Source organism: Oryctolagus cuniculus, chromosome 7 (genome assembly GCF_964237555.1).
Source record: "Oryctolagus cuniculus chromosome 7, mOryCun1.1, whole genome shotgun sequence".
Classification (NCBI taxonomy): domain Eukaryota; kingdom Metazoa; phylum Chordata; class Mammalia; order Lagomorpha; family Leporidae; genus Oryctolagus; species Oryctolagus cuniculus.
Window position 1 is genome coordinate 120,429,493 of NC_091438.1, and position 27,155 is coordinate 120,456,647.

Genomic DNA, 27,155 nt, shown 5'->3' on the forward strand with positions numbered 1-27,155 from the left:
CCATCCTTTTTATTTTTTAATAATTTTTCCACTACCAATTTGGAATGCCTTTTTATATAGATTGAAGGCTTTCACCCAAAAAGAATGGATGACTTTCAGCTGAAGGGCATAGTAGAAGAGAAGTTTGTGAAGTGGGAATATAATTCAAGTAGTGCAACTGAGAAAAACTCAATTGCTGAGGAAAACAAAGCTAAGGCAGACCAACCAAAAGATGATACCAAGAAGACAGAAACAGACAACCAAAGTAATGCCATGAAGGAAAAACATGGCAAAGTAAGCTGTTTTTGTTTATGTTTTTTGCCTTTTTTATCTGTAGAATATGTGATGCCTTCAATTTAAGCTATTTTAATAGTAGATTTTAATTGACCTTGGGCAAGCCTCTTGGCCTCATTTTCCTCATCTGTAAAGTGAGGGGTTGATCTGGTTTAGTTTTTTTGGTAATGGGGTGTCTAATGAATTTATACATTATCTTTGAATATCTTTGAATTTCTGAATCATGTCAAGGTATTCCTTTATATCTTTTCATTTAGACAAGGAAAATTTCCTTCAAGGACTAGGCTTTGATCAAAACTTTAGCATTTGAGAATGATGTTGCCAGATTGCATGGAGAAATACCCTGTGCTCTATAAGGAAGTGCTTTGCTTATTTAATCATTCAATATTCATTTATTCCAGACCTGCTATGTGCCAGGCATTATCTTGAGTGCTGAAGAATCAAAGATGAATGTACATGAATTGTGTTCTTCAGAAGCTTGTAGCCTTCTGAGTAGACAGAAATAAGAACATTTCTGAGCTCGTTGCTCTAACTGAACTAAATTATTTGTCATTTCCTGGAAATACTTCCCTGTTCCATTCAACTTTCTTTTTTTTTTTTTCTTTAAAGATTTATTTATTTATTTGAAAGGCTGAGTTACATAGAGGCAGAGGCAGAGACAGAGAGAGAGAGAAAGAGGTCTTCCATCTGCTGGTTCACTGCCCAAATGGCTGCAAGGGCCAGAGCCTGGCTGATCCAGAGCCAGGAGCTTCTTCTGGGACTCCCATGTGGGTTTAGGGGCCCAAGCACTTGGACCATCTTCTGCTGCTTTCCCAGGCCATAGTAGAGAGTTAGATTGGAAGTGGATCAGCTGGGACTCGAACTGGCACCCACATGGGATGTTGGCAGTGCTGGCAGTGGCTTTACCCGCTATGCTACAGTACCTGCCCCTCTATTCAACTTTCTTACTTTGTTAGACTACTTTCTTTCTCCTCACACCACCAATACTGTCAGCTAATGATGTTGGTTATTACTTCCCTAAGAAGAGAACATCTGCACATCTCACCATTTTCTACCACCAACTGCACTCACATACTTTGCTTTTCTGCCTGCTTTCGTAAGAAACTTCTCATATTCTTAACCATATATTCAATCTTATTCCTTCTTGTCCATTTAGAACATCACTCTAGCAGTTCTTCTCTTTTCCTTCTAAATCACGAGTGTTTCAATCTTTGCTAAAACAGCCATACTTTTATTTCTGTTATTTTAAGGAAAAATTTTGATACCACAGCTATTTTATGCTCCTCTTTGCACTAGAATTTTGAAAGAATTTTATATATTTGCTCTTTCCATTTTCTGTTCCCCCTTACCCTGCCCTGAGTTAGTCTCCACATTGCTAAATCTAGTAGTTATTTCCTGATTTTTATTTTTTTCTGACTTAGCATTATTTGCCAATTGATTACTCCTTCTCTGAAAAATGTCTTCACTTGACTTTTCAGTATACCACATCCATAACTGGTTATTATTTCTCAGTCTCTTCTGCTAGATCTTTCTTCTCTCTCCAGTCTTATATCATTAAGTGCTACAGGGCTGAGCCCATGATGCCCTTTTCCTTGTGTATCTGCATTGTATTAGCATATCCGTCCAGTTCCATGGTTTTTCTCTTAAACTTCCCTCTCCCTCTTTTTTTTTTTTTTTAAAGATTTATTTATGTATTTGAAAGAGCCAGAGAGAGAGAGATATTGATCTTCTGTTTCCCATATCATTAGCAGAGAGCTGGATTAGAAGTGGAACAGCTGGGACACACAAACTGGTGCCCATGTGGGATGTCTGCATTGAAGGGAGCAGCTTTACCTGCTACTCTGCCACAGTCCCATGGATTTTAAGTACCATCTATATGATGATGACTCCTAACTTTAAATCTCCAGCTAGACCTCATCCCTGAACTCCATAATTGTTTATCTAACTGCCCATTTAGTGTCTCAGATCTCTAAAACTTAGTGTTTTTAAACTGAACTCTTGATTTTCCCCTCAAACTTGTTCCACATACAGTTTTCCCATTTCAGTTGATGGCACTCCATCTTTTCAGTTGTAAAAACCTTACTCCTTTCTTCCATACTCCCTTCTAAAGTCTGTGGGGGAATTTCTATCATTTCTACTTCATAATATACCCAGAATTTGATCCCTCTCCCCACCTCTACTTTTAGCATCCTCTTCCTAGCCAGCACCATCTCTGGCTAGGTAGCTACTGTATCTTCTTAGCAGATTTCTCTGTATCTACTGTGGCTTTCTGTAATCTATTATCAACACAACAGTGAATGTTTCCTCTAAGCATAAGTCAGAGCATCATGCCTTTTTCCCTCAACACATCCTGAATGTTCACTTGCTCCTCATTTTATTTTGATAAAGCCAATCAGCTTATAGTGGGTAGCTTTATGTTTTCTTCTATTACAGCTATTCCTCAACCATGGTAACTTTCTTTTTTCTTTCTTTCTTTTCTTTTTTTTTTTTTTTTTAATTTTTTGACAGGCAGAGTGGACAGTGAGAGAGAGAGAGAGAGAGAGAGAGAAAGGTCTTCCTTTGCCGTTGGTTCACCCTCCAATGGCCACTGCGGCCGGCACACTGCGCTGATCCGATGGCAGGAGCCAGGTGCTTACCCTGGTCTCCCATGGGGTGCAGGGCCCAAGGACTTGGGCCATCCTCCACTGCACTCCCTGGCCACAGCAGAGAGCTGGCCTGGAAGAGGGGCAGCCGGGACAGAATCCGGCGCCCCGACCGGGACTAGAACCTGGTGTGCTGGCGCCGCAAGGCGGAGGATTAGCCTAGTGAGCCACGGCGCCGGCCAACCATGGTAACTTTCATGATTTTCTTTTTACTAACATTCCTACTTTGTGTATTTGCTCTCTGTTCATCATTCCTGGAAAAATTTTTCCTCTTTTTCAGATCATGCCACTCAACAAATCCCATTCTGACTACTCTGTTTAACGTTGTAATCTATTGCTCTCACTCTCATCCCTTATTCAACTTTTTTTTTTATAGCACTTACCTTCTTATTTACTATGTAATTTACTTATTAAGTTTGTCTTCGTTCCCTAGAACGTCAGCTTTGTGAAGTCAAGAATTTTTTTTTTTTCCCCAAAGTTACCATCCTGCATATCTGGAACACTGCCTGGCACGTAGTAGGCACTCAGTGAATAGTTAGAGAGTTGAATGTCTGAATGACTGTTTCATGCCTTTATGCTTCCTGGGGGCTACTTTTAGCCAGTCTTCATCTAGCTAATTCTTTTGGATTTCAGTTATTACCTCTTCTGTTCTTACCCCCAATACAGAGACCCATCATAGCATGTGACCTTTAGTGTAATTGTTAAATTGTCTCTTCCTGTCTTAATAATATTGTCTGTGAAGTAGGAATTCACTTTGAGTGGCAATTTAGTGTAGTGATTCACAGCATGGATCTAGATGGTCTTGAGTCAGATTGTTGCCCCACATCTGCTTCACAGAATTGTTAATATATATGCCACTCTTAGATGAGTGAATGGTGGCATGGTTAGCATTATTAAATGCGAGCTTTCAGTATTTTATTTCTAGTACAATGCTAGGGAACACAGTAGGTTGGAAAGGGTTATTTGCCAAATGAAGGCATTGAGTTTTTGAAAACCAGCATATTTACTTTAATTTCAAAAGTAATCACTGAATGAGGTATTACACTAATTATTATGCAGTGGTTTACAACCTTGACTACATTTGAGAATCACTTCAGGGAGCTTTACAGATTCTGTGCCCAGGCCAATAGCCCAGATCAGTTAAATCAGATTCTTGTGAGGATTATGGAAGGTGGAATGGTGTGGAATTTGGGCAATAGTGTACTTTAATGTTCCCCAGGTGATTCTAATGTGCATCCAAGGCTGAGAATCACTGGTTCACTGGAAAGAACACAAAATTCCCAGGAGTCTATAAACTGGGACTCTGTTCCCAGCCTTTCCTCAAATGGACTACTTTTTGGCAAGTTACTCCTTCATTCCTGAGTTTTTGAAAGCATGATCTCTAAGGTCTTTTCTATCTTAATATTCATTGATTGTATTAAGTTGTGAAGCTTAAATTAAAGATATTTTTTCTTTTTCAGTCTCCTTTAACTTTGGAAACAACAAATCAGGTATCCCTGGGACAGTTGTGGTTAGAGCTGCTAAAATTTTACACACTGGATTTTGCTTTGGAGGAATATGTCATATGTGTACGGATACATGATATTTTAACAAGAGAGAATAAAAACTGGCCTAAAAGACGGATAGCTATTGAAGGTGAGATGATGTACAGTATTTCATTTCTAGAATTTGTGTGTGTGTGCCACTCATCATTTGTTTCTAATACAGTGTTGCTAAGCTAAAGAAGAAACAACAATTGATACTGACAAACAAGGTTCCACATTAAATCACAAGAACCATCAATTGTGGTAGGACAAGAGATGAACATTATTAATAGGTTCTGGACCTTGAAAGTTGCCATTCAGTGACAATAATATACAGAAGCATAATGGCAGAGTGTCTTATTGCAGTAATTTCATCACCAAAACTGTAATTATTGGATTGGCCTTCTCAGCATTCTTAGTTATGTTGTTATTTTCTGTTTCTCTTTTAGCTTTTAATTTTATGGGAGAAACAAATGATGTTGCTATTGGCTTTCCCTTACCCAGCTTTCAAGAACTTTCCTTGGGACCCTTTGTTAGAAAGACCTGGGGGAAAAATACTATGCTAACAGTATAGCAGTTGAGGTGTACTTGTGTTAGCTTGGAAATGTAGTTTATTTGTAGAGCCTTAACTACTACCATTTTCTCTTTCACTAGATCCATTTTCAGTCAAGAGGAATGTTGCACGGAGCTTAAACAGCCAGCTTGTTTACGAGTATGTTGTGGAGAGATTCAGGGCAGCCTATCGGTATTTTGCTTGTCCTCAGAAGAAGGGTGAAAGTAAATCTACAGTGGATTTCAAGAAAAAAGAAAAGGGAAAATTAAGCAGTAAAAAATCAGTGAAGTCTGACAGTATATCAAACTGTTGCATTTTGCTTGGGGAAAGCACTGAAAAAATAAATGCAGAGAGAGGTCAACCTGAAAAGCATAATCAAATGGAATGTACACCACAGAGATGTACAGTTGACAAAGACAGTCTGTTGGTAAATGAACTGGATTTGGCTGACCAAAGACAGGAATCTTCATCTCTTTTTACTGCCAGTGAAGGGAATGAATTAGAGCTAAAATCAGTTAAGAAACAAGATGATTTAGCACCTTTAGAAACTTCCTTTAAAAAGGAGTTCAGCCAATGTAGTTGTACTGATTCTAAGTCTTCTGATCCATCTGAATCTGCTGGAACAGACTGTAGGTCAAATTTTAAAACAGAGAGTTCACATCAGATTGTGTGCACGTCTGCTACCTCTTGCATCTGCAAAGCTACAGAAGATGCTTCTGATCCTAACGATGATAATCTCCCCACCCAGGAATTATATTTTGTATTTGATAAGTTTATTTTAACCTCTGGCAAGGTAAGATATAGTTTGTAAACAGTCCATAAGATTTTGTGGTTGTTGCATCACCCTGTATTTCTTTATGGTTTTTAGATTTAGTAATGTGCAAATAGTTTCTATGGTGGTGATTGTCACTTTGGAACTGTATTTCAGTATGTCTTTGTCTTCTACATTTTTTTTTCCTATAATTGCCTTTATTTTTATTTATTTTTAAAATATTTTTATTTTACTAATTTGAAAGGTGGAGTTGCAGAGACAGGTAGAGACAGGGAAGTCTCTGATCTGCTGGTTGACTCCCGAAATGGCTGCAATGATCAGGGCTGGGCCAGGCCGAAGCCAGGAGCTTTTTTTTTTTTTTTTTTTTTTTTTTTTTTTTTTTTTTTTGGACAGGCAGAGTGGACAGTGAGAGAGAGAGAGACAGAGAGAAAGGTCTTCCTTTGCCGTTGGTTCACCCTCCAATGGCCGCCGCGGCCGGCGCGCTGCGGCCGGCATACCGCGCTGAACCAATGGCAGGAGCCAGGTGCTTCTCCTGGTCTCCCATGGGGTGCAGGGCCCAAGGACTTGGGCCATCCTCCACTGCACTCCCTGGCCATAGCAGAGAGCTGGCCTGGAAGAGGGGCAACCGGGACAGATTCCGGCGCCCCGACCGGGACTAGTACCCGGTGTGCTAGCTCAGCTAGAGCTGAGCTGATCCAAAGCCAGGAGCAAGGAGCTTCTTTTGGGTCTCCCACAGGGATGCAAGGGTCCAAGGAGTTGGGCCATCTTCCACTGCTTTCCTAGGCCATAGCAGAGAGCTGGATCAGAGGAGCAGCCGAAACTCAAACTGGTGCCCATATGGGATGCCAGCGCTTCAGACTGGTGCTTTAACCTGCTGTCCCACAGTGCTGGCCTGAGCTTTTAACTCTTTAAATCACAGAAAATAGCCCAATGGGTAAAAAATAAGAAGCAGCTTTTGTTAATAAAAGAAAGTTTTTGCTAAGTTACATTGTTGCAGTTACAGTGCATATAATTGGAATATGTTCAGCATCCAAAATGCAAGTGTGATAACACAGATCATGTATAAGCCAAGTAGAATTTTTATTTTTTAAAGAACTATTTATATATTTGAAAGGCAGAGTTACAGAGAAGGAGAGAGAGAGAGAGAGATCTTCTATCCTCTGGCTCACTCCCAAAATAGCTAAAATGGTCAGAGCTGGGCTGATCTGAATCCAGGAGCTGGGAGCTTCTTCTAGGTATCTCATATGAATGTAGGAGTCCAAGCATTTGAACCATTCTCTACTCTCCCAGGCACACAAGCAGGAAGTGGAACAGTTAGAACTTGAACTATTGTCCATATGGGATGCTGGTGCTGAAGTCGGTGGCCTTACCCGCTATGCCACAGTGTTAGCCCCCATGTAGAATATTTAAAAATCAGTAACAATCTAGAGTAGGCATTTGACTTAGCAGTTAAAATTCTTGAATCACCTATTGGCATCCCTGTGTTCAAGTCCTGGCTTCTGTTTTTTTTTTTTTTTTTTTTTTTTAAGATTTATTTTTATTTATTTGAAAGGCAGAATTAGAGAGATCTTTCATCTGCTGGTTCACTCCCCAAATGATTTGAGCAGCTGGGACTGGGGAGCATTGCTGTGGTGGAGCAAATAAAGCCACAGTCTGCAGTGATGGCATCCCATGTAGATTCTGATCCAGCTCCTTGCTAATGCACCTGGAAAAGCAGTGGAAGGTGGCCCAAGTGCTTGGGCTCCTGTACCCAAGTGGGAGACCTGGAGGAAGCTCCTGGCCCTTGGCTTCTGATTGGCCCAGCTCCAACTTTTGCAGCCATCTGGGGAGTAAACCAAAGGTTGGAAGACTCCCTCTCCCTCCCCCTTCCCCTCCCCCTCCTCCTCTCTCTCTCCCCTCCCTCCCTCCCCTTTTCCTTCTCAGCCCCCCTCCATCTCCCCTCCCTCCACCTCCCCTCCCCTCCTCTCCCCCTTCCCCTCCCCCTCCTCCTCTCTCCCCTCCCTCCCTCCCCCTTTCCTTCTCAGCCCCCCTCCACCTCCCCTCCCTCCACCTCCCCTCCTCTCCTCTCCCCCTCCCCTTCTCCTCCTCCCCCTTTCTCTTCCCCCTCTCCCTCCCCCCTCCCCCTCTCTCCTCTCCCTCTCTCTCTTTCTCCTGTCCCTCTCCCTCTCCTTCCTCTTCCCTTTCCCCTTCATCCTTCTCTCCCTCCCTCCCTCTAACTCTGCTTTTCAAATAAATAAATAAATCTAAAAAACAACTGGGGCTGGGCCATGGCAAAGCCAAGAGCTTCATCTGGGTCTTCAACATGGTTGCAGGAACCCAAGCACTTGGGCCATCTTCCACTGCTTTGCCAGGCTGGATCAGAAATGGAACAGCCAAGACTTTGACAACCACTGGTGTTGCAGGTGGCGGCTTAACCCATTAAACCACAGTGGCAGACCAAGGGCTTCTGCTCTTGATCCCAGCTTCCTGCAAGTGCAGGCTCTGAAAAGTAGCATGTGATAGTCAAGTAATTGCTGCAGTGCCAGCATCCCATATGGGCATGGGTTCAAGTTCCAGCTGCTCCACTTCCAATCCAGCTCTCTGCTATGGCCTGGGAAAGTAGAAGTAATGGCCCAAGTCCTTGGGCCCCAGCACCCATGTGGGAGACCCAGAAGAAAACTCCTGGATGAAGCTTCTGACTTCGGCCTGACCCTCTGCTGGCTGTTGCACCCAGCTTGGGGAATGAACCAGCAGATGGACAATCTGTCTCTGTCTCTTCCTCTCTGTATGTAACTCTGACTTTCAAAATAAATAAATAAATATTTAAAAAAATTATGGTATATAGGTTTTGGAGTTCAGTTTGTAGCTGTTGAATGAGAGTGTAGTCCTACAGTTTGGTCTCTTGAGACCATGATAATAAATTGAATCAAGTGGCTTAACTGAGGGTTCTGTGATTAATATATTCTGAAGTTAGGAAATATTTGGAGTGAAATGAAAGATGTAACTTTAAATTTCTTTATAACCTACTTTGTTAGATTTCGGTAATTAAAAATGATTTCTTTGGCAGTGTCAAACTATTTGAATTTACTCATACTTTGTGTTTCTTGTTTTTTTTTTTTTTTTTGTATGTTCCCTCTTTATGTAAATTAATCTTTGATATTTAAGTATAGTAGGAAAAACAATTGACTGAAAGTTTCTTAATATCTAGTGTTGTATTTCATTAACATACTTTATTGAGTTGTTTTTGTTTTAACCTCTCAGGAGCACAGGTTATTAAAAGAATGTTAGGTAAAGATTCTTTTCAGGTATACTTTCTAAGTGATGAAATATTTTAAAAGTTTAACTTTTTTTAACTTTTGTGTAGCCACCAACAATAGTATGCAGCATCTGCAAAAAGGATGGCCATTCAAAAACTGATTGCCCAGAGGATTTCAGGAAAATTGATCTTAAACCTCTGCCACCAATGACAAACCGATTTCGGGAAATACTTGATTTAGTATGTAAAAGATGTTTTGGTAAGGCTTTTATTACCACAGTTATTGCAACTAGATTATATAATAGATATTGAATATTTATTCATTTTATAATTTAAAATTACTTGCTTAGATTGTGTTTTAGATACAGGTTATTAAGTAGTTTAGAGGCAAAAGGATTTATTTTTAAGTTTTTATTTAATAATTATAAATTTCATAGGTACAGCTTTTGGAATATAGTGGTTCTTCCCCCTATACCCGCTCTCCCATTCCCATTTCTGTCCCATTCCTGACCCTCCTCCTCCCTCTCCCATCTCATTCTTCATTAAGATTCTAATTATCTTTATATACAGATCAACTCTTTACTAAGTAAAGATTTCAGCAGTTTGCAGCCACACAGACACACAAAGTATAAAGTACTGTTTGAAGATAAGTTAATTTTCCTAGTACAGCTCATTAAGGACAGAGGTCCTACATGGAGAGCAAGTGCACAGTGATTTAACAATTGACACTCTTATTTATGATGTCAGTGATTACCCACAGCTCTTGACATGAGCTGCCAAGGCTATAGAAGTCTTTTGAATCCAGAAACTCTAACATTACTTAGGGCTATAATCAAAGTGGAAGTTCTCTCCTCCCTTCAGAGAAAAGTACCTCCTTCTTTGATGGCCCATTCTTTCCACTGGGATCTCACTCACAGAGATCTTTCATGTAGGCCATTTTTTGCCACAGGCTTTCCATGCCTGGAATGCTATCATGGGGTTTTTAGCCAGATCCAAAAGCCATCGGGTCAGATTGTGTGGCCAGAGTGCTGTTTAGGGCATTTGTAATTCTGTGTGTCTGCTGTGTGTCCTGCTTCTCTTGTTGGCTCATTCTCTCCTTTTTACAAATTGTATCTATCGTTATTAGCAGACACTTGGTCTTATTCATGTAATCCCTTTGACTCTTATTCCTATCTTTACGATTAGTTATGCACTTAAAATGATCACTTTAGTATGATGGCATTAGTACCTGCCAACTTAATGGGATTTGGAGTCCCATGGTGTCGCTCCCCCTCTTCGCGGAGGAACGACACAGGACCCTGCGTTGTTCTTTCGTCTGCTCGGCCCTTCCCGGGTTTGCTGCTGGTTCTTCCCGGGTTGGCTGCCATCCCACCTCCGTGGAAGGGCGGTGCCCCCTGCCACTTTCCCCACTTCCGCGGGGGAGCGGCACACTGCCGGCCGGCTCTCTTGGGGGCTGCTCAGATGTTCCTCAGGTGTTCCCCTTAGATAATCCTGGTGCATGTTGTCTCTCTCCTCCTTTATAGTCCTCTTCCACCAATCCCAACTCTGCTACCCACACGCCGAGTACGCTGCTCTCCTCCAATCAGGAGCAGGATCAGCTCCTGCAGGTTACTGGTTGAACTGGAGGCAGCTGTGTAAAAGTTGTTTTTACTCCTCTCCCAGCGCCATATTGTGGGAGAGCAGATGCATAGAATAAGTCTTAATTCCAGTAACTTAGTCTAGTCCGAGTTGCTCCCCACACCATGGCAAGTTTTTAGCTTTACCCTTAAATTTAAGTCTGAGGGAACATGTGACGAACTGTACATCTCTTCTTCACTTCTACAGGTTTCCTTTTAGGTGCTCAGTTAGTTTTCACAGATTAGGGAGAACATAGATATTTGTCCCTTTGAGACTGGCTTATTTTACTCAGTATGGTGTTTTCTACATTCCTCCATTTTGTTGCAAATGACTGGATTTCATTTTTTTTTAATCGCTGTGTAGTATTCCATAGAGTACCTATCCCATAATTTCTTTATCCAGTTTTCCATTGACGGGCATTTAGGTTGATTCCATGTCATGGCTATGGTGCATTGAGCTGCAGTAAACATGGAGGTACTGATAGCTCTTTTATTTGCCAATTTAATTTCCTATGGGTAGATTCCGAGGAGTGGGATGGCTGGGTGATGTGGTCGGGCTATTTTCAAGATTTCTCAGGTATCTCCAAACTGTCTTTTTTTTTTTAAAAGATTTATTTGAAAGAGTTACACAGAGAGAGGTCCTCCATCCATTGGTTCACTCCCCAATTGGCCTCAACAGCCGGAGCTGTGCCGATCAGGAGCCAGGAGCTTCTTCTGGGTCTCCCATGCAGGTGCAGGAGCCCAAGGACTCATGCCATCCTCTGCTGCTTTCCCAGACCACAGCAGAGAGCTGGATCAGAAGTGGAGCAGCCAGGTCTCAAACCAGCACCCACATGGGATGCTGGCACTGCAGGTGGTGGCTTTACCTGCTATGCCACAGCACCACCCCCAAACTGTCTTTCATAGTGACTTTACCAGTTTGCATTCCCACCAACAGTGGATTAGTGTACCTTTTTCCCCACATCCTCGCCAGCATTTGTTGTCTGTTGATTTCTGTATGAAAGCCATTCTAATCAGGGTAAGGTAAAATCTCATTGTGGGTTTGATTTGTGTTTCCCTGATGGCTAGTGGTCTTGAACATTTTTTCATGTGTCTGTTGGCCATTTGGATTTCCTCTTTTGAAAAATGCCTGTTTAAGTTTTTTCCCATTTCTTAACTAAATTGTTTGTTTTGTTGTTGTGGAGTTTCTTGATCTCTTTGTAGATTCTGGTTATTAATCCATTATCAGTTACATAGTTTGCAAATAATTTCTCCTATTCTCTCAGTTGCCTCTTCACTTTCCTGACTGTTTCTTTTGCAGTACAGAAACTTCTCAATTTGATGTAATCTCAGTTGTTAATTTTGGCTTTGGCTAACCCTGCTTCTGGGGTCTTTTCCAAGAAGTCTGCCTGTGCCAATATCTTGCAGGGTTTCTCTGCTGTTCTCTAATAATTTGATGGTGTCAGGTCCTAGATTTAGATCTTTAATCCATGTTGAGTGGATTTTTGTGTAAGGTGTAAGTTAGGGGTCTTGCTTCAGACTTCTGCATGTGGAAATCCAGTTTTCCCAGCACCATTTGTTGAATAGACTGTTACAAGGCATTTTCTAAATGCCTGCTGTGTACAGGGTACTGTGGTAGATGTTAGGGAATACAGAGTTCATAAGTACTGCTTTTAAAGAACTTAGACTGTGAATCTGAGCTATCTATCTAGACAGAGAGTGTTTCTTTTATTGTAGTGCTCTTGGACAGTGCCATGATTGAAACCCAATTCTGATTTATGCTGTAGTACTGGTAAATAAAATGTCATACAAACACAAGTTAGTTTTAACTGAGGTGAATGAGAATAGTTAGTTTTTTTTGTTGTTGTTGTTCTTTTTTTGTTTTTGTTTTTGTTTTTTGACAGGCAGAGTGAACAGTGAGAGAGAGAGACAGAGAGAAAGGTCTTCCTTTGCCGTTGGTTCACCCTCCAATGGCCGCCGCGGCCGGTGTGCTGCGGCCAGCACACTGCGCCTATCTGAAGGCAGGAGCCAGGTGCTTCTCCTGGTCTCCCATGGGGTGCAGGGCCCAAGTACTTGGGCCATCCTCCACTGCACTCCCTGGCCACAGCAGAGAGCTGGCCTGGAAGAGGGGCAACCGGGACAGAATCCGGCGCCCCGACTGGGACTAGAACCCGGTGTGCCGGCGCCGCAAGGCGGAGGATTAGCCTACTGAGCCGTAGCGCCAGCGAGAATAGTTAGTTTTAACTGGGGTGAAAGAATAATTGGAATTAGGAAGGTGGTATTTGATATGCAGCTTGAACTCCATTTTCAGATACTGAAGTTGCTTAAAAGCAAAGAGTTTATAATTTGGAGGCATAATTGCCTTTGATTTGGCAGGATACAATAAAGTTAATAGACATAAGGCTATATGTTTTAGGGGAAAGCCTTTTATGTCTTTATTCGGCCAATACATATGGAATACCTGGGATATACTTTTACTCAGCAAATGTTTGGAAATTATTTGTTGTGTCCAGGAAAGATAAAATTTCTGATGTAACATGTAGTGTGTAATTGTGATCCTGCTCTCCTATCCTTCTGCATTCCTCCCTCCTGCCAGGTCACAGTTTATCTGCTTTTGTCAATGTAGATTATTTCACATTTTCTAAAATCTTAAACAAGTGGTATTCTCAATATACTCTTTTTTTTTTTTTTTGGTCTGACTTTTCTCTCAATGTAATTATTTAGAGGTTCGTACATATTATGTGTATCAGTAGTTGATTGCTTTTTATTGCTGAGTAGTGTTCCAGTGTATGAATGTATCACAAGTTGTTTATCCATTTACCTATTGTTGAATATTTTCTTGGTTCTAAATTTTGGCTATTACAAATAAATCTGTCATGCATATTTGTTTATAGGCCTCTGTATGAATATATGCTTCCATTTCACTTACAAGTGTATTTTACGACTTGTATTTTTAAAGCAGCTTTATTAAGATACTACTCACTAATTTCTTTATTTTATCATTTATCACAATATGATCTGAAGGATATTTTATGCTTTGGGTTATAATCCAATACTACTGTATTTTGTTGCTCTGATTATTTCAGCTATGGCCACTGGGAGCTCTTTCTTTTTTTTTTCTTTAAGATTTTATTTATTTACTTGCGAGATAGAGTTACAGTGAGAGGGAGAGACAGAGAGAAAGGTCTTCCTTCTGTTGGTTCACTCCTCAAATGGCTGCAAGTGGCTGGATCCAAAGCCAGGAGCCAGGTGCTTCTTCCCGGTCTCCCATGTGAGTGCAGGGGCCCAAGGACTTGGGTTATCTTATCCTGCTTTCCCAGGCCACAGCAGAGAGCTGGATAGGAGGAGGAGAAGCTGGGACTAGAACTGGTGCCCATATGGGATGTCGGTGCCTCAGATGGAGGATTAGCCTACTGCGCCACAGCGCTGGCCCCTGGGAGCTCTTTCAATTGCTTCCTATATACCTTTGACATACTCCTACCACTGTGTTTTTTTGTTTATGTTTCTTTACTTTCTGCTATAAGATGCTCTAGGCTCGTCATTTATATTTTCAACCTTAGTCGTAGAATGTGGCATTTCTCTTAGGAGCCCTGGTTCTCTTTATTGGAGAATGACATTAGGTGTCATTGCTTGAGGCCATCTCAGAGCAAAATATATGTGTATATACTAACCCACTAACCTACAGTGACCTGTATGTATTTCTGTATGTGAAAATCTTAATCTATATTAAGTCAAACATGACTTCAGACCGATGTCACCAACTTAATTACTATATGGCTTAGCCTAGCCTCTTTGCTTATATCTTAAGCCCCAAAGTGAGAAACCTAGTTGCCACCAATTTGCTTAATTATTCCATTTCAGTACATAGGTATAGCAGAATCATATTTGTTAACTCATACCCCTGCAGGAAATAACTTTAACTAGAGTATGCTGATGTGTAGTTCCTTTTACTCATTTTTCCCGAAGTTACTTAAGTCTGCACCTTTTTCCCAAATCCCTTTCAGTGAAGTTGTTTCATACATTTATAATACAGCTAGATTTCTGTTGTCACAGTTTGCATTCCATTCTGTAATCTTCTGACATACTACATGATTTTTTTTTTTTTTTTTTTTTTTTTTGACAGGCAGAGTGGACAGTGAGAGAGAGAGACAGAGAGAAAGGTCTTCCTTTGCCGTTGGTTCACCCTCCGATGGCCGCCGCGGCGCACTGCGCTGATCCGATGGCAGGAGCCAGGAACCAGGTGCTTTTCCTGGTCTCCCATGGGGTGCAGGGCCCAAGCACTTGGGCCATCCTCCACTGCACTCCCGGGCCACAGCAGAGGGCTGGCCTGGAAGAGGGGCAACTGGGACAGAATCCGGCGCCCCGACCGGGACTAGAACCCGGTGTGCCGGCGCCGCTAGGCGGAGGATTAGCCTAGTGAGCCGCGGCGCCGGCCAATATACTACATGATTTTTAAAAATTTGCTACACTCAGGCTCACTCTTTTTGTTGGTTTTCACAAATGCCTTGTCTCTTTTATTCACCACCAGAGAATTAATCAGAATAGTTTCACCACTGTTAAAAACAAAATCACCAGTTTTTCATCTCTTCAACTTCCCATTCTTCTGTAGCCACTGATACTATTATCTGGTTTTTAAATGGTGAATATTAGTTTAATTATGGCAAGTATCCATAAATTCGTGCTATGTTCTATTGCTGTATTAACATTTGGGAATGAATCTGTAGCAAAAGATAGAAAAAATAGACTGTTTTTAGAAAATGTGTAGTTCTTTTGGAACAATAAGATGACTATATGAATGAAAGAACTAGAAAACTAGAAGAATAGAATATTAGATTGTGGCAAGTAGTTTGAGGAACTAAAGAAAATAAATCTAGGAGAAGTCAGTAAAGGCTCTGGTTGGGCAAAGTAATTCATAGGGAAGACAAAAATCTTGATCAGGCTTTTGAGAGAGCTGTTAGATTTAAATGGGCCAGGTACCTATGGTAACAGTTTGAGCATAGTATTAACAGGTGGTAAAAACAGTTATTGCTGTGTGAGAATGTCTGAAGAAAACATTATTAGTTTGAAAAAGTCAAAATGATTGTAGCTATCTCATAAGATAATTATGTAAAATGTGCATAGATCATTAAAAATGCTTTTTTGCTACTCTCCTGTTACTTCTCCAGTAAGCTTTATGATTTAAAGTCAGAGAAGTCAACAAATAATGAAGAAATTTTAAGTGAAAGTATTACAGTACAAACATGAAGGTATTTTTACATTCTATTTTCCTTTTCTTTTTTCTCCTTAAAATCTAGATGAATTGTCACCACCTTTCTCTGAACAACACAACAGGGAGCAGATTTTAATTGGTTTGGAAAAGTTTATTCAAAAAGAATACGATGGTATGTCATAGGTTAAAAGTGATTGATTTTGTTGCTAAATTTGTGGTCTTGAGATTCATTTATTTAAAAAATATTGAATGTTTTGTATTAGATACTGTTCTAATTGCTGGGGATACAGTGCTAATAAAGAAGTGAAACTGGTTTTTATAAAGCTTATATTTCAGAGTGGAGATAGTCAGTGAAGCATATGATATTTTATCAGCAAATAAATGCCACTAAAGGACAACAGATGAAATATCAGAAGTGATGGATTGTAATGGTAGGTATCTGATAAGAGTAGCATCTGAGAACAAGTTATATGAATATCCAAGGAAAGAACATTGTAGATAGAAATAGTAACAGGTACGAAGACACTAGGACTGGATTGTGTCTGGCATGTTTTGAGGTCAGCCAGGAGGTTGCTGTGGCTGGAGAGGAGTATATGATATAGAATGTAATTGAAAGATGAAGTCAGAGAAGTTGGCTAAGAATTAGATCTTTAGGTCCATATAGCTATTGTAGAATGATGAGAAACTTACGAGGGTTTATGTTTGTAGTTATTAAATGACATGATCTGAAAGAATAGATTGTAGAACCCAAGAGTAAAAGCAAGCAGAACCTTAAGGAGGCTGTTGAATAAATTTAGATGAGAAATAATAGTGATTTTGAGGACTAGATCAGAAGTGGTCAGATTTGGATTATATTTTGAAGGTAGAACAAATTCAATCCTGTTAAGCCGTAGCTTGTTTGAAGTGTTTTTTGTTTTTTTGTTTTTTTTTTTGGGGGAGGGGCAGGCAGAGTGGACAGAGAGAAAGGTCTTCCTTTGCCGTTGGTTCACCCTCCAATGACCGCTGTGGCCGGCGCACCGCACTGATCCGATGGCAGGAGCCAGGTGCTTATCCTGGTCTCCCATGGGGTGCAGGGCCCAAGGACTTGGGCCATCCTCCACTGCCTTCCCGGGCCACAGCAGGGAGGTGACCTGGAAGAGGGGCAACCGGGACAGAATCCGGGGCCCTGACCAGGACTAGAACCCGGTGTGCCGGCGCCGCAAGGCGGAGGATTAGCCTACTGAGCCGCGGCGCCAGCCTGCCAGCTGTTTTTGAAGGATGCTTAACTGAAAGGATAAGCCTATCATGGTTTATATTTAATGGATTAATCACTTTTGGAGAAGAAGTAATTGATTGTGAGTACCAAGGTGATATTTGTAAAACTGCTTAAATGGTGCCCTGGAAGAATGAGTTTATTATTTTATTTTTCTTCCTCATTTCTTCTTTTTCAAATTTTTTTAAAGATTTATTCATTTGAAAGTGTTGGGGCGGGGAGAGACACACAGAGAGGTCTTCCTTCTGCTGGTTGACTCCCCAGATGGCTATAATGGCAAGGGCTGAGCCAGGCCAAAGGCAGGAGCCAGGAGCTTCATCTGAGTCTCCCACATGGGTGACAGGGGTTCAAGCACAGAGGCCATCTTCCACTGCTTTCCCCAGCCTATTAGCAGGGAGCTGGATCAGAAGTAAAGCAGGCAGGACATGAACCAGTGCCCATATGGGATATTGGTGTTACAGGCAATGGCTTTACCCACTATAGCACAGTGCTGGCCTCTGAACAAGTTTAGTTTTAATCGATAAATTCCCAAATATATATATATATTTTTTTACAGGCTGAGTGGACAGTGAGAGGGAAAGACAGAGAGAAAGGTCTTCCTTTTGCCGTTGGTTCACCCTCCAATGGCTGCTGCACTGCGGCCGGCGCACCGCGCTGATCCGATGTCAGGAGCCAGGTACTTATCCTGGTCTCCCATGGGGTGCAGGGCCCAAGCACCTGGGCCATCTTCCACTGCACTCCCTGGCCACAGCAGAGAGCTGGCCTGGAAGAGGGGCAATCGGGATAGAATCCGGCACCCCAACCGGGACTAGAACCCGGTGTGCCGGCGCCACAAGGCGGAGGATTAGCCTACTGAGCCGCGGCGCCGGCCAAATTCCCAAATATTGATCTTAGTTATTGGACATATCCACAACAAACCTTATGAAAAGTAATGATGCTGAGAGTGAATGAAGGTACAGGAATTTATAGTTAAATTGGAAGAAAACAAATGTCTTATTGATTGTATGTGGAACCTGAGAGGGGTGTTAAAGATCTCACCTATATTTCTGACTTGGGCAACTGAATCAATGACACTATTTGCTGAGAATAGGGACTGCAGCAATAACAGTAGGTTTTGGGGGTGAATTTGGTAGTCCAGTTTTCACATGTGGAATTTATGATATCTTTGGAAAAGTGTAAAAAGCAGTTGGATTCGTGAGCAAAGATCTGGGCTTTAGGGACAGACATTATGGCACAGCAGGTTACTTTGCTGCTTGAGATGCCTGCATCCCATATTGGAGTTGCTGATTCGGATCCCAACAACTATACTTGCTAATAAGTAGTTGGACTCCTGCCACCATATGAGAGACCTGGATGGAGTTCTGGGCTGCTTGCTTCCTCCAGGCCCAGCCCTGGCCGTTGTGGACATTTAGGGAATGAACCAGCGGATTGAATGCCTCTATCTTTCTGTCTTTCTCTCTGTCATTCTGCCTTTAGAGTAGATGAAAATAAATTTAAAAAGAAAAAAAAAAAAGGAAAAGGAGAACAATATAAAAGTATCTGAGCTTCAAATGGGTGTCTGAAAGTTCTCAGTGTGTCTTCCCATGGTAGGTAATGAATTTAAGTCATCGTAGTAGATAAGATCATCTTGTGTTAGAGGCCATTAGTAGGTAATAGAAGATTCCTCTTTCCTGATAATTATAAGGCTTTTGACTTTTTGCTTTTCTTAGAAAAGGCCAGATTGTGCTTATTTGGTTCTTCTAAGAATGGATTTGGGTTTCGCGATAGTGATCTGGATATTTGTATGACCCTGGAAGGCCATGAAAATGCAGAGGTAAGAGTGCTTGGAAAAGTATATGGAAGTATATTTTTTTCTGATGATGTATCTAATTTTGTATGTAATATTGATAAAGGACACAATGTCATTTCTTAACATAAATTTATCAACAGGTATGTTTGACATGTAAAAGCATTAGCATTATAAATTTAGAAGATACACAAATCTTGAAATTAGTTAACTTTCTGTTCAATAATTTTGTAAGTCAAAAGCCCTGTCACTGAGAGTTAAGTGCTATATAAGTTTTGGCAAAAAAATAATGTAGTATATAGTTGGGTTGTTAAAAATTAGAACCAATGAGAAGCTGGTACTTTAGTTTGGTAATGGACATTGATCTTGCTTACTCTGTCTTCCTGTATCTCTTTCATTAGGTGATACCCTTGAATCACTATAGATAGAAAATGCAGGTAGTTGTCTAATTTATAAATAGATTGCGTTCTAAAAGTTAATTCTAATTTTTGAACACTTACAATATAGTTTTCCCTCTAGGGGCATTGTTATTAATGATTTGCTAGGATAGCTTTTAGAAATTCCTTTTGGGTGGGGAGGGGAGCTACTATTTGTGGAGTCCCCAGTATACACTTTTACCTACATAATCTCATTTCATTCTTACAACCATCTTCGAGGTAGATATTATTTCCCCCATTTTACAGATGAGGAAACTGAGGCTTTGAGAGATAAACTGACTTGCCCAAGTTCACACAGCTAGTAAGTGTTGGAGCCGGGATTCATACCCAGGTCTGTCTTGACTCCAGAGTTCATGCTCTTTCCATTGTATCTCACTGCCTCTCTGTAATTTTTTAACCCATAATGTAGCTGAAATATAGTACTAATAATATTGTAGAATCTAACCACTACTTTCTGAAATTGAAAGCTTTCTGAGTTCCACTGTGAGATGCCAGGAGCAGACCTTCCCCCAGTTCAATTTCGGTAATGAGAGTTTGGTACTTACAGTTTCCTTCTTTGTGTATCAGGCCTCAATAGAGGGAATGAGAATGTTCAAGCTCCAGTGAAGAAAGGGACTGATTGGACAGGGAAGAAGTGTTTCTCACCTTTCGTGGCAGCAATTAGAAAAGTTAGGGGATCTCTAAAGATGCGTAGTCCTTTACCAGCGTAGCTATTGGTATTTATGTTTCAAAATCAGGAACTGCTTGCAAGATTGGGGTGAGGCCAAGCTTCTGGCATCTGTGTGGTGTCAGTAGAGCCTTTGTTACATTATAAAGAATTCAGCAGAATAGCATACCTGTGCATTTCTGAAGTAGTTCTTTTAAAAGGGGATTTTTAAATTGTTAGACCTAGAAAAAGGATGGCATGCCTGGTAGATCCTTATTTCTGGCTAGAAGAAAATTCGTGTAAAGACTTTTGTTCTGGGGCTGGCGCTGTGGCATAGTGGGTAAAGCTGCCGCCTGTAGTGCTGGCATCCCATGTGGGCTCTGGTTCAAGTCCCAGCTGTTCCACTTCCAATCCAGCTCTCTGCTATGGCCTGGGACAGCAGTGGAAGATGGCCCAAGTCCTTGGGTCTTTTGGGTGAGTCTCGGAAGAAGCTCCTGGCTCCTGGCTTCAGATCAGCACAGCTCTGGCCGTTGTGACCATTTGGGGAGTGAAGCAGCAGATGGAAGACTCTCTTTATCTCTGCCTCTCCTTTTTCTGTAACTCTGCCTTTCAAATAAGTAAAATCGATCTTAAAAAAAAGGTTTTGTTCTATAAAGAAACTGAAAAGTTGCAACTATTTTATTCTCTTTAACTTAACTTTTGTGTAATGCCACCTACTTGGAAAGAGGCTGCCCTCCGTTTTGAAGAAATGAAGGAATGTTTTTCCAGGGAGGAGATTAGAGTCAGATAGCATCTGTAAATTTTAAAAATCAAATATCTACTTACTAAGTATTTGTATATTGTATATAATGTGTGCCATGCACATTGGAAAGTTGAAGTAGTGAAGAACAACACGCTATTTTTTTATACATGAGCCACCATAAATTGAAACTTTAAAATTTATCATAGCTGCATCTTTACATAATAAAGAGAAAAATTTCTTTTGTTCATTTTATTTTGTACGAATGATTCCCTTGATATCCCCAGGTTGTGCTGAATGGCTACTGCCACAAAAGTAATTTTAATAATTATTGGGATTCATAGGTATGCCCTTCAGCTAATCCAGTTAATTTATAATGCCATTATCTTCCCTTTTATAATGATTATCATCACAATATCAGCTCTACTATCTACTTTTTCTGTTTTTTGACAGAGTTTTAGACAGAGAGAGAGACAGAGAGAAAAAGTTCCTTTCCGTTGGTTCACCCCCTAAATGGCTGCTACGGCTGGCGTGCTGCGGCTGACATGCTGCGCCGATCCGAAGCCAGGAGCCAGGTGACTCCTCCTGGTCTCTCGTGCAGGTACAGGGCCCAAGCACTTGGGCCATCCTCCACTGCACTTCCAGGCCACAGCAGAGAGCTGGACTGGAAGATGAGCAACCGGGACAGAATCCGGCGCCCTACCTGGGACTAGAAGCTGGGATGCTGGTGCTGCAGGTGGAGGATTAGCCTAGTGAGCTGCGGCGCCGGTCCGCTATCTACTTTTTTAAGAAAAGGAACATATTTAAATTTGCTGAGATATATTTCCTTGAGGAAATAGGTGGTAATGATAATAGGCTAACCTTTCTTTTCCTTATCAACCAATAACAATAAATAGCTTGCAAATGTAAAGTGTTTATTTTGCACCAGGGACGCTGCTGAATACTTTACATACATCCCTCATGTACTCCTTCCCGCACTCTATAGCACAGTAGTTTGTAAACAGAATTAGTAATGTGATTCTTGGAGAGGTTGAAGGTTAATCATTATAGCTAGTTAGTACTTGAATTTAGGTTTGTTTACATTCAGAGTTGATGTTTTTTTGTTTTTGAGGCAGAGAGAGACAGAGAGAGTTCCCCTCTGGTGATTTACTCCTGCAATGGCTGGGACTGGACCAGAGCCAGGAGCTAAGACTACAATCCTAGCCTCTCACATGGGTGACTGGAACCCAGGGTCTGCGTTGGCAAGAACCTGGAGTCAGGAGTTGGAGTCAGGAATTGAACCTAGTTAACTCTAGTCTAAATGTGGGTTACCTAACTGCTAGGTTAAATGCCTCCTTCTCGGAGCCTATATTCTTAAACACTATACTGTTTTGTCCTCACCAAATCCATCTCTGCTTGTTCATATATTGAAAACCATGTTATTCTCCTGTCATTGTGCTTTTCATCTTTAAGTTGTATGTGGACTACCTTTGGATCTTGTTAAAATGCAAATTATGATTCCGTAGACTAGGGAGAGGACTAAGTTTGCATTTCTGTCATGTTTGCAGATTATCCTGAAATTTATATGGGTCTGTGAACCATATACTTTTCAGTAACAAGGGTATTATATAGAATTTTATAGCTGGAAATTTTAAATGCTATTGTTAAATCCCTGAAGTAGAATTTGCACAAGGCCCAATTGACTCAAACTTTAATTTATTATTTATTTGTTTTGTTTTTTAGAAATTAAACTGTAAGGAAATAATTGAAAACTTGGCGAAAATTCTTAAAAGACATCCAGGTACTTTAGAGTTTAGCTTTCAAACATAAGAAAATTTTTTTGGCGTTATGGAAGTTATGTAACCTACTTAAGTGTTTTTTTTTTTTTTTAATTCAGGTTTAAGAAATATTTTGCCTATAACTACTGCCAAAGTGCCTATAGTAAAATTTGAACACAGAAGAAGTGGGTTAGAAGGTGATATCAGTTTATATAATACATTGGTAAGTTTTTCTATATAGGCCAGTTAAATTAACACTTTTCATTTAAAAAGTTTACAAATTTCTGATTTTGGTTTAAAACTTTCAGATATGAATAGTCTAAGAAAAAGTAGTTAATCATCTTGTTATTTACTTCAGATTAAAGATTAGTTTTTGTTTGGCTTATTGATCGCTGTTTAAGTTTTATATTTTCATACATTACATTTGCAGTGTATTTTATCCTTTCATCTGATTTGTAAATTTATTTTAGGAAATTTGAAATATGCAATTATTTTTCAGGCTCAACATAACACAAGAATGCTAGCTACTTACGCAGCTATTGATCCTAGAGTGCAGTACTTGGGGTATACTATGAAAGTGTTTGCCAAGGTATTTATGAAAGATTAATGATTTTTTTTGTTGTAATACTTAAACATGCAGATGTCATACTGGATTAGGAAATCTTGTATTTGGGTTTAATGATACATTTTTCTGACCAAGAAAACAAAACAATATCAATAAAACCACGTGCTTCTCCTATTATAACACTTGTTATAGCAACAAGTTCTGTCTTCTTGTTTCTTTGTTAAATGTATAAACTTTGAGGTTAGGGGCCTGTGTTTTCCTAGTTCAGTGTAGTGTTTTTATGGTAGATGCTCAGTATATAGTTAATTTTATGAGCGTCAATGAGTTTTAGGATAGAGGAGTGACTCATATTACAACAGCAAAGTGTATTTGTTTAGATACTCCTGTATGTGTGTTACTGGATGGAGAGTATCTTAGAAAAGCATACAGATACATACTTACTACATGTAAGAATTGATGCAGCTCCTATATTCACCTTGAAAAATAACTCCAGCATGAATAATTTGATATAACTACATGGAGTTTTGGTTATGAAATCACATGTGTCATTTTAGAGAAATACTTCCTTACATTTATACAGGTAGAAGCTAAATCCTTACTCAAGGAGAGAAGCCTCTGAGAAATTTTTTTTAATTAAAAATTAGTCAACATTCATATGGTTAAGAATCAAAATGGAGTTATTTGAATCCCAGTACTTCAGGGTGAGTAACTGAGGACAGTTGGATCTGCTCTGCACATTTCCTCCTTTAAAACAAGGGGCTTTGAAACTTAAATCATTGGATAAAGTTCTCCCCAATCCTTTTCCTCACATTCTTTCTCTGGCTATTTGGAAACCTACAGTTTGAGACCTAATTTCCTTTTTCCCTGAATGTTGTAAAGGTCTATTAATTTCTTATCTGAGGCTTTTAATGTAGAGTACTGCCTAATCTATCAAGGGCTAGAGCGGACTATCCAGATAACTTCTTAACTCGTTTTATACAGTGGACCTGGGTTATTGTTAATTTAATTCAAACTGCAGAGACAAAGATAAAGAATAAATGATTGATTTAAGGTACATTGTGGAGCCAGTTCAATAGATTTGGAGGCAGATGCTCTCTCTAATCAGAAACTCACTCCAGAGATGAACAGCCATTAGGAAATCAGGAAGTCACATTCCAGAGGTGATAACAGTAGCTTTTCTGCTCTCTGTACCTTTTTTTTTTTAATTTTTATTTTTTCATTTTTTGCCAGGCAGAGTTAGACAGTGAGAGAGACAGAGAGAGAGTTATAGACAGCGAGAGAGAGACAGAGAAAGGTCTTCCTTCCATTGGTTCACTCCCCTAACGGCCGTTACAGCCTGCGCTTTGCCAATCCGAAGCCAGGAGCTGGGTACTTACTCCCGGTCTCCTGTGTGGGTGCAGGGACCCAAGCACTTGGACCATCCTTCTCTGCCCTCCTGGGCCACAGCAGAGAGCTGGACTGGAAGAGGAGCAACCGGGACTAGTACCCGGCACCCCAACTGGGACTAGAACCCGGTGTGCTGGCGCCGCAGGCAGTGGATTAGCCAAGTGAACCACGGCACCAGCCCTCTGTACCTCTTGAGAATTTATATTTAAGATACCAAACATCAAAATTGCATTTTATTGGTAAAATTATTAGATTTTTAATCAGAATGGTGGTTGGTAAAAACGGACCCTCATGGTGGGCATGTGGCGCAGCAGGTAAGCCACTGCCTGTGACTCCGGCCAACATTGCATATCAGAGCTGTGGTTTGAGCCCAGCTGCTGTGCTTCCGATCCAATTCCCTGCTAATGTATCTAGGAAAACAGTGGAAGATGACCCACGTACTCGGGCCCGTTCCACCCTGTAGGAGACTTGAATGGAGTTTCATGCTCCTGGCTTCAGCCTGGCCCAGTTGAGCACCAGTCATTGGGGCATTATGGGGAATTAACCAGTGAATGGAGGATCCATTTTCTTCTCTCTCTTTCTCCTCTATCACTCTGCCTTTCAAGTAAATAAAGCCAATTTTTTTAAAAAAAAGTCCTTCATTAATGCCTGTCCATATATGTAGATTGTCTGAAATGTTGAATTCCCCACTATTACATGAATAGATTCTAAGAATCTAGTGAGATTCTTACGTGGGGAGAACGTTTGATGAGCCTTTGATTTGGATGCCCAAACTGGTCCCTGCATCCCACTATTGCCATTAGCAAGTGAGTGGTACCAACAGAACCCAAAGCTTGAAATGCTGCAAATCTCTTTCAAATGGATCCCTGTTGAAAAAGAGTGCTCAGCTACCTAAGGCAGGAGGACAGTGTATTGAATCTGTTTTGTACCTGCTAGCTAATAAATATTTATTTAGTATTAAAAACAATTCAAAATGTCTAAGGAGATTTATTATAGAAAATGAAAAATTTCCTTTCTATATCTAGCTCATAACCAACCATTGCTTTTTGTTGGAGGCAAATGTTAAAGATTCCTCTGTGGGGTTGGCCCTGTGGCGCAGCAGGTTAAGCTGCTGTCTGCAGCACCAGCATCCCATGTAAGCACCAGTTGGAGTCGTTGCTGCTCCACTCCTGATCCAGTTCCCTACTAATGTGCCTGGGAAAGCAGCGGAGGATAGTCCCAAGTGCTTGAGCCTCTGCACCCATGTGAGAGACCTGGAAGAAGCTCTGATTTTGGCCTGGCCCAGGCCTAGTTGTAGTGGCCATTTGGGGAGTGAACCAATGCATGGAAGATCGATCTCTCTCTGTCTTTCCCTATCTTCCTCCCTGTCTTTCCCTCTCTTCCTGTAATTCTGACTTAAAAACAAATAAAAGAAATCTTTAAAAAAAAAAAAAGTTTGCTGTGTCCTTCCAGAAATGTATTATATCAGTACAAGCAAATTTCCTTCTCCTTTTTATTATCGAATAAACACAGTGAAAACATTGTTCTATACTTTGCTTTTTTCACTTAGCCTTAAATCTTGGAATTACTTAGCTGTAGATCTTGTAGTTTATTTCATGTTAGTATACCAAGAACTTCCTTTTCCCTTTTTGTTTTTAAAAGACTTATTTATTTATTTGAAAGAGGGTCAGAGGAAGGGACAGAGGGAGAGGAAGAGACATGGAGAAAGGAAGGGGTGGGGAGATTTTCTGTCTATTGGTTTACTCCCCAAATGGCTACTGTAGCCAAAGTTGATGGAGGCCGAAGCTGGGAGCCAGGAACTCCATCCTGCGTGCCACATGAGTGTCAGGGGCCCAAGTACTTGAATCATCTTCCACTGCTTTCCTAGGCACATTAGCAGGGAGTTGGATTGGAAAGTGGAGCAGCGAGGACTCAAACTGAAACTCCAATATGGGATGCTGGAGTCACAAGTAGTAGGTTAACTTACTGTGCTATAGTGCTAGCTCCTCTTTTTTTTTTTTTTTTTTTTTTTGGCTACCTACTATTCTGTAGTATGGGTAATACTTAGTTTTTTAAAACCTGTGCTTTACTGAGGAACCTAAAATTTTTTCTGATTTTTGCTACTACAGCAGTGCTGCAATAAAAAACTTTTTTCACATAATTTTTGTCAGGATACATTCACTTTATTTGTAGGATAAGTTCTTAGAATAAAATTGCTTGGTCAAAGGAAATGTGCTTTTGTAATTTTGTTACTCATCTATAATGTATGGGAATGCTTGTTTCCCCCATCCTTTAGAGCCCTTTGTTATTCAACTTTTGGATATTTGCCAGATTGATTTTTTTATTTTTTAAAGACGTCTAACATTTCTGTATAAAATAAAACTCTCAAGTTTTATTTCCCATCATTTTTTTTTTTAAGCGATGTGACATTGGAGATGCTTCCAGGGGAAGTTTATCTTCATATGCATATATCCTTATGGTGCTGTACTTTCTGCAGCAGAGAAAGCCACCTGTTATCCCAGTTCTACAGGAGGTAGGTGTTTATGAAAACTAAATAAATTTTTGTGAAAATAGCAGATTTAAGCACAGTAGATCTTCATGATATCATGAAGGATTTTTCCATAATGAATGTCCTAAGTTTTCTTCTTCCATGTTTTAGTTAAACAATGAACCTTTTTAAAAAATTTGTTAAGGAGTAATATATACTACCAAAAGATGAACAGAACTATCCATTTCTGAATTTCACATAGAATGCTGCAAATGATTACTGTAGCCAATGATTACTGTAGCCAATCATAAACTTGTA

At 40.4% G+C, this 27,155-nt stretch overlaps 1 protein-coding gene across 17 annotated transcripts in view; it reads left to right on the top strand.

Annotated features, from left to right (window-relative positions):
* The window catches only part of TUT4 (terminal uridylyl transferase 4), a 234,434-nt gene that overhangs the window by 149,910 nt on the left and 57,369 nt on the right, over positions 1-27,155 (top strand). For 14 of the 17 annotated variants that reach the window (XR_011390703.1, XM_070078493.1, XM_070078495.1 and 11 more), the window contains 10 exons: positions 61-273; positions 4,376-4,550; positions 5,093-5,784; positions 9,107-9,257; positions 15,888-15,974; positions 18,764-18,867; positions 22,385-22,442; positions 22,539-22,642; positions 22,919-23,008; positions 26,769-26,882. Coding sequence is in view for 16 of the 17 variants with exons in the window: in XM_070078493.1 (XP_069934594.1) it covers positions 61-273; positions 4,376-4,550; positions 5,093-5,784; positions 9,107-9,257; positions 15,888-15,974; positions 18,764-18,867; positions 22,385-22,442; positions 22,539-22,642; positions 22,919-23,008; positions 26,769-26,882 (1,788 nt within the window). In the remaining variant the exon portion in view is untranslated. The remainder of the gene's footprint in view (positions 1-60; positions 274-4,375; positions 4,551-5,092; positions 5,785-9,106; positions 9,258-15,887; positions 15,975-18,763; positions 18,868-22,384; positions 22,443-22,538; positions 22,643-22,918; positions 23,009-26,768; positions 26,883-27,155) is intronic. The other 3 variants (XM_070078501.1, XM_070078500.1, XM_070078504.1) reach the window with 1 other exon arrangement.